Source organism: Portunus trituberculatus, chromosome 43, assembly GCF_017591435.1.
Source record: "Portunus trituberculatus isolate SZX2019 chromosome 43, ASM1759143v1, whole genome shotgun sequence".
Lineage (NCBI taxonomy): Eukaryota > Metazoa > Arthropoda > Malacostraca > Decapoda > Portunidae > Portunus > Portunus trituberculatus.
In genome coordinates, this window is record NC_059297.1 from 5,471,671 (window position 1) to 5,479,487 (window position 7,817).

Consider the following 7,817-nt stretch of genomic DNA (forward strand, 5'->3'; position numbering starts at 1 on the left):
GATAGTAAGCACAATGACTACGAAAACGCGTCACGGTATTGAAGAGGTTAACAGTAAGACGTGTGTTGCTTTACCTGAGTGACCCTGCTTCACTTTCACTGCTAATATGGAACTACAGGTAATAAAATGTCGTAACTACTCGATCTGTCCTTTTGCTGTCGGTTTTTTCTTTCTTTGAGTTTTTTTCTGCAGAAGATCAGTCAAGGGTACGGAAGGAATTAACCATAACAGATTACAAACTCACTCCTGCAGGTGTCTTGCTGTTCCTATCCTGAAACAGTTTAAGCTATCGGAAGGTGCATGGAAAAGCAAAAATATGTTGAGCTCCAAAGTTTACCGGTGAAAGGGATGATAGTAAAGATCGTGGTTAATAACTGAGATGGATAACATAGTGAGGAGAGTGAGTGGAGAGTTTTGTGGAGCGAGGTCACTGGACGAGGGGACACATGCAGTTCAGAAGAGCACTGACCATGGAGATGACAATGAGAGGTAGGCCCATATTCAGAAGCGCTGTGCTCTCTCATCACGACTATTTTCCAAGGCCACAGAGATGTTTAGCGGGGTTTTCAAGAGTGTTTCTCCAGTTAATAATGTAGAAATCTTGTCATGCTGTCTCTAGAACCGTAAAAACACCTTTAAAAAACTCGTGTACATTTAAATAAAGTCTAAATAAAGAGATAGTGGAGGTGAAGCATAGAAGTGTTTGAGGATGTCAGCAACATTACGGTGGCTCTTGACAGAATAGAAACAGTTAGGAAAGAGGAATTCATGAGACGAAAAGCTTTTAATTCTTCCCTGCTTACTGAGACGGAAATTAAGGAGAGGACATAACAGTTAGAGCGTTAAGTGACATTTTCTATCCCAGAGTCCAATTTTCAAGCATCCTGGTTTTCATTAGAACAGTTTCCCACAGGCCACAGAGATCATGATTCAGATTGTCACGATCTCTCTCTCTCTCTCTCTCTCTCTCTCTCTCTCTCTCTCTCTCTCTCTCTCATATTTCTGTATCTATTTTACATTAATCCTTTTTTCTGTGTGTGTGTGTGTGTGTGTGTGTGTGTGTGTGTGTGTGTGTGTGTGTGTGTGTGTGTGTGTGTGTGTGTGTGTGTGTGTGTGTGAGTAACAAAATAAAATAGAGCTTTTCATCTATAAAAGAATGACGAAAACATCATTAAAACTGCCATCAAGTTCCATTAGAGCCTTTAAAAGTATCTGAATGAAATCTTGGAGGGCGTGGTCAAAGGTTCTCTAGTTCTAAGTTTTTGTTTTCATTTTGTATTCCCAGAAATGATACAGAATTGTTATTAAAGTACCAACTGAAACACTTCTGAGAAATCCGACCATTCCCGCTAAACCCTGTGAAAAGTGGCTAAAAAAAAAAAGGTGCTGAATCGTTGGAGATTACGGTTTTAGGTTCTAATCTCGTTTCATTCACAGGTCTCGGGCGAGTAAGCCGGGAGTCACTGGGAACAGGAGAGGAGGAGGCATCCCAGACTGCCGAGTCGAGTAGCTGGGTGCCTCGGTCTGCCTGCTCCACGCCCAACAGCCTCGAGTGGGACTTCAGGGCCTCCACACTCAGCCTTAGGGGCCAGGGCGACGAGGAGACCTGGCAGACGTCAGACCAGGAGACAGAGCAGCTCCTGTATGAGATCGAACAGCTGGCGGCTCGCGCGTTGGCAGACACAGGCCATGGACTGCAGCCGCCCAGATAGGAGCGGCCCAACAGAACCTGTAGGCTGTGAACGGACGTCAAACCCTCTTCAGTGGTTCTCGTTCTTTGCTTTACAGATTCCGGATCTGTTCTACCGCTGCCTCCTTACGTACTGAATTTTTTGTAACAGTGTTTTCTTATGATTTCCTTTTTCTTTTCTTTTTTTCGTTGACAGTGATCCAATTTGTTTTTCTAATATTGCACCTTACCTTGGCAAATTGTGTTTTATTATGATTTTTCTTTGGTTTCCAGTGATCAAAGTCTTCAGTGAAGATCTTGGCAGTATGTACGTATATGACTATTATTGTTGAACGATGCATCTGAAATTTGTACATAGCGTGACTTTTTTAATATGTGAGTGAATTTTATTCATAAATATACTATATATATATATATACAAAAAAATGATGATATCCGAAGTATATTAATCAAAACATAATGTTGCGGGCTGTAAGTACTCGTGGCCTTGTTCCAGTTATAAGTAAGCTCTCCGCGCGGGCTTTCCTTGGATAATAAGTGAGCAAAACTAATACAATTCACTAGAACCTTTACGGAAACACTAAATGAAGGTTGACATAACGATGGCAGTGGTGGGATGTATGATCTTGGCGACGATGGTAAGTGAGTATGTGTATCTGTGATTCTAACATAGAAACTTTGATTATGCTCCAACTTGCCGGACTGTCTTTTGAGGGAACAGACAGTGGAATCGCTCCTGGACATTGCTGCAGGAGAGGACAAAAGAGGAAGAGGAGAGATGAGGAAGATGGAAATGCCAGGAAACGAGGAAGCAGAAAATAAAATCAGAACTAGAATTACTAAGAAATAGAGTGCATATATTAGTGAATACATGTGGCTATAACAAAGGTGCAAAGGGAGAAGAAATGGTTAACGCTAACGGATCCAATTAATTAGTCTTGTATATACCTATACCAAAGCGCAGCAAGCAGGTTCAGGGATGTGAAATTCCGCTGTAAGAAGAAGAGATTCGTAGCATGGATTACATAAGCTATTGCAAGACGCCTTAAAAGAGAGAAAGAGAGAAAAAAAATAACCAGCTTTTGTTATGTTTGAGACTTGAATTAGTGAAAATATTCCAGGAAAGTAGATTATACATGAATTAACAAAAAGAGAGGTACATACATAGTCTATTTAGGTTATTATTATATAAGATACATTTCATTAAAACGTAATTCATTACTTGCCCTGTCTGTAGTCACCACCAGTTGTTCCTACACGATGCGGTGGTGCCGGGAGGAGCAAGCGGTTTGTCATGACTGAGTGACCTGGGTGTGGTGACCATGGAAGGTGTCTGGTAACTTGATGAGTGATGCCTTGTGTGTGGTGACAATGGCTGGTGTGTGATGACTAGACTAGTGCATGATATCTTGATAAACTCTGTGTGGTGACTATACCTGGTGACTTGAGTGTTAGGTGGTAACTGGTGACTGCTACGCTATGACTTGATTGATGTATAGTGGTTTGAGTGGTATACATATACGTGGCAGCTGATTACTGGTTGTGTGTGGTGTGTAATGAATAGATGACTGGTGTGTGGTTACGATGGCTACTGTGTTGATTGGGTGTATGGTATGTGGTGATGGTGACTGACTGGTGTGTGATGACTCAAGTGGCATGTAAAGAGGTGAACTTGTGACTGAGTTTGTGTTGTGATTTCGCCCTGTGGATTAATGACTGATAAATGGTGATAAAGGCTGTTGCTGATATGATATAAGAGAGGTGTAACAGGATTAGTGTTCCCGTGATGGTTTGTTCCCGTGAAGGTTATGAACACATTTGCCTTTCTGATAATCATTATGGACTTCGGCAGCTGAATCTATTGTCTAAAACTAATTAATCTAAGAGTACTTGTTATTATCAGCCTGAAACAAAATTATCATACGTATCCCTATTTGTTCTAAATTGTTAAGTCTAAATTGTAAGAGTTATATTTTCATGTGTGTGGTTCATAGATAAGACATAGGAGCTCGTGATGTGTTAGCTGTGTGTGCGATTGTAGAGCAGTAATACCAGAACCAAGCGCTGGTTGATTTTCTCACTGATGACTCAAAATCCTTGTTAAACGATCCTTAGATTTATGAAAACTCATTGAAGAGCAATTATTCTTTATGCGGCATCGTGGAAAGATAAGACGCAAAGGTGTTTCAGATTGTTATCTAAAGCGTTGTGTATTGATAACAAAACAAAGTAATACATGAAGTTGTGTAGCCATTAGACTTAAAAAACACTAAGGAATAAGCAACATGTAAACGTCACTGTTTCATTGTTCAGTTTCTCATCCACCATTTGTCAAAGTAAAGACTTTCTGGTTTACTCGTAACCAATCATTGGAAGCCCGGCCACTAGTTGACTAGTTTCCCTGCATATTGTGCTGCTCTGCCATACATAAGGGGGGGACATTTGTTGCATTTTCCGTGTTAATAAGCATTGTGAGACTGTATAACAAAGAGACAAGTGAAACACACCAGTTATGAAATGGTGTGATATTGCGGTGTGAGTTTCATCTTTTCGACGGCGCCAAATGAGCTTCTTTTATTTCAGTTGATTTTTCTTGTATATCTACGTTTTTACCTTCGATTCATTGTCATACTAGACGAAGGGCACCAAATGATTTACCATGAGCATTCAAAGCAGGCAGAGTGATACTGTATGACATGTTGGGCGTGACTCTTGAAACTAGGGCTCCGTATCGAACCACTTTGTTCTCTCATTACCATTATCTTAAAAGTTCTCGCGGGTGTTTTTTTTTTTTTTTTCTTTCCACTGATGGTGCAAAATATTCATATTCTTTCGCTTATCATTAAAACATCTTTGAAAGATAAATATATTGGTAAATAACTCCCACTAAAGTTTGGTGAAAGTAATTTAGGAAAAGTGTCGAAACACCTGAGAAAGTGGTTCATTGTTTCACTTTTGGTGACTCCAGCGTCAGGTCTCTCGCCGGCAGTCGTGTACTAGGCGGAGGCAGAGAGTGTTGCGGACGGTCCAACAGCTCTATGCACAAGTGCCAGCAAATAAGGTATTTATTTCAGCACCATCCGAAGTCATTATTGCAAATAAGCTCAGGTACTACAACAACGAAGTTAACCCTTCCATTGCTAGACAGATTTATCTATCAACGAACTTGATTTTTTTTACTACAGTACCTTAAACAATGGTTTAGCTAAGAATAGTAATTTAAGTTCATCTTTCAAGTGTAAGCAAAGCTTTTTTTTCTATTCATTGCATTAAAAGTCTGAGGACAACTATATCATTGAGAGCGCTAATCAAGGTTAGCCAGGGTTGCACAAAAACACACTTTGATGTACGTACATTCTCGGTGGAAGAGGTAGTTCTCCTAATCCTGCAGCACAATAACTCAAGCATGAAAGTTGCGGCGAAGAATTACGAGTGCACAAGATACTTTAGTGGAAAGTTGACAATACTGAAATTCATTTCTTCACTGAAATCAGTTTTCGCTCTCGCATGATTAACGAAAGTTGCTATAGAAACTAAGATTGGTATTAAGAAACGCGTTCTCGTACAAGAACTCTTTGTAGATCATAATGTCTATTTTCCACAACTGTGCAGTCAGTTAAAACTACCGCTACAGTTATTAAAGTGCCCTTGAAAATCGCATTATGGTGCACTAAGGCGTGGTAGCATGTAACAATATTAAAGTTGCAGAGGTTTTGAGAATTTGGTGCAGATTCTGGGAGTTGGTTAATGCATTGTTTAATCACTGCGCGGAGGACTGGTTGTTTAGCGGGGAAGGGAGGGAGAAGAGGGAAGGCACGTGCAGTTAGTTCACTGGAGACGGAAGTGCGACACGCTGGGCAGCGACTAAATGGATCACGGACTGTTCTGTGTGCGCGTGTGCCTGTCTGCGTGCGTGCGTGTGTGTTTTGACATACCATGTTAAGAAAAAAAATCTCCATTAAATAACGCAAACTTTGCGTAGTGGTACGGGATTAATTCATTACTGGTCTGTTCCTATTGGTAGTATGTGTGGATGCCAAGAAGTGAAAACTGCATCACCATGGACTGATCTACCCCCTGCGTTTTTTCACTTACTCTTTCTCCCATACCACTGAAATTACATCGTCGTTACGTCTGTCAATTCGAGTGTGAATTGTGACTATTTTGAGATTCCTTGTTCTGCCATTGTGCCCATTTCAAATTGCCATATAACTTTTTTCCTTGGTTCTGTTGGGCAGAATGTTTCGCAAACTATTACTAAGTTTTTAGAAACCTTGAAAATTCCTCATTCACTAGTTGAAAAAATCATTGAGGTAAGACACCGAAATGTTGGAAATACGACCCCAGTAATAAATCTTCCAGTGATTTATAACATATCACGTAGTTCTTTTAAGTCACCGAGGAAAAGAAAAATCAGTGTCCTTGATTTCTGAATGGTTAACTTGTTTCTTTTAACCATGTACCCTATCAAACTGAAGGATTAAGGGAAGAAAATAGTTATTGCGGAAGTGAAGAAAGACTGGAGTATTAAGGACACGATAGAAAAAGAGTCCTTTTGGAGGAGACTGGAGGAAAGGGTGATGGTGGCGAAAAGTACTAATGAGTAATGAACAAAACGAAAGACTGAATAATTAGAAATCTTTTTATCATCGCATCTCTTGCTATCTTTTGCCTCTATTTTCATGTTTACTCATCTTCTGATCTTGCCAACTGCATGCCTTCCTCCCTTCCTCTTTGCGGCCTTGGTGCGCAAGGCTTTCTTCCTTCTCTTACCCCTACGCTGTCCACCTCTGGTAACTGTATGGAGACTGGCACTTGAGTGGACGCAGTGGACCTTCAACAGTAAAATCCGATGGATTATATAATGGAAAGAGATGAAAAAAGAACAATAATGAATACAGCCATCCATAGAAAGTTCATCAGTCGATCGACCACCGTGACTGCTGACGAAGGCAGGTGCTCGGCGCAGGTCATCATGCTGATGACCTGCTGAATTATAGTGCACGCGCTCTCTCTCTCTCTCTCTCTCTCTCTCTCTCTCTCTCTCTCTCTCACACACACACACACACACACACACACACACGATAAATTAAGTATGGCGTGAAAATAAATCGCAGTAATCGTAATAAAAGCGTAAAAAAAATAAGAGCCTTATGTTGGTGCTATAGTCTCTCTCTCTCTCTCTCTCTCTCTCTCTCTCTCTCTCTCTCTCTCTCTCATAACGCGATGCAGATAAGTTAATGCAAAAAAAAAAAGGTGTGTGTGTGGAGGGTGGGGGCGTGCGTGTGTGTCGTAAGGTTCTTGGTACGCCTTATGCACAATAATTTTCATCATTACTTACGTACATAAATTCTCCTCTTCCTCTCCTCCAAGTGTAAAGAGATGTATAAGTATTTTGAAACTTAATAAAGATCAGCATTTTGGCTCCTCTTTCACTGAGCGGCTTTCCAGGGAATGGTATATATATATGCAGGATGTTGATACGGGGAAAAAATGTTGATGTTGGGAAATATTTTATGCTTAAATGGTAAAGATGGGTAAGGTTCTTTTCTTCTATCTTCTCTCCTATCATTATTTCATGTTGCTTGAAGACCACAAGGGATTCGATCACATCACCATCCTTTCACTTGCAATATACACCATACCAGTTACCACACTACCAAGCGTCTGTACCCTCTCATGCAAACTATTTTTTTTTCCTTGTACTGTAGTTACATTTCTGAGGATATTCTGGTTAGATAAGCATGCAGTGTTAACATAACTACATGAAATATATATATATATATATATATATATATATATATATATATATATATATATATATATATATATATATATATATATATATATTGACCTTATTTGATCAACAGATAAATATCCAGAGAACAAGGGATGGTGCCATGGACAGCATGGCATTGTGATGAGCATTGACATTAGGCCTGCCATCCAGTCAGTCAGTGGTCTACTGTGCAAAATCAACCTACAGGAGTGAAAAGTGTTTATTGGACTCGGCCTGGAACCAGTGGAGGTATTCCAGAGAATCCAGGTGAGTGGGGAAGGCATCCCATAATCCCATTGACTAGGGAAGTGACCGTTCTTAAATTTCTGTATCCATAAATGTACTTAT

The 7,817-nt window shown here is 40.2% G+C and overlaps 1 protein-coding gene across 4 annotated transcripts in view; it reads left to right on the forward strand.

The window, feature by feature from the left end:
• The window catches only part of LOC123517962, a 47,187-nt gene extending 45,258 nt beyond the window's left edge, over positions 1–1,929 (forward strand). For all 4 annotated transcript variants that reach the window (XM_045278461.1, XM_045278462.1, XM_045278459.1 and 1 more), the window contains one exon: positions 1,435–1,929. In XM_045278461.1, the coding sequence (XP_045134396.1) occupies positions 1,435–1,712 (278 nt within the window). In that variant the 3' untranslated portion in view covers positions 1,713–1,929. The remainder of the gene's footprint in view (positions 1–1,434) is intronic.
• Positions 1,930–7,817: the final 5,888 nt, after the last annotated feature.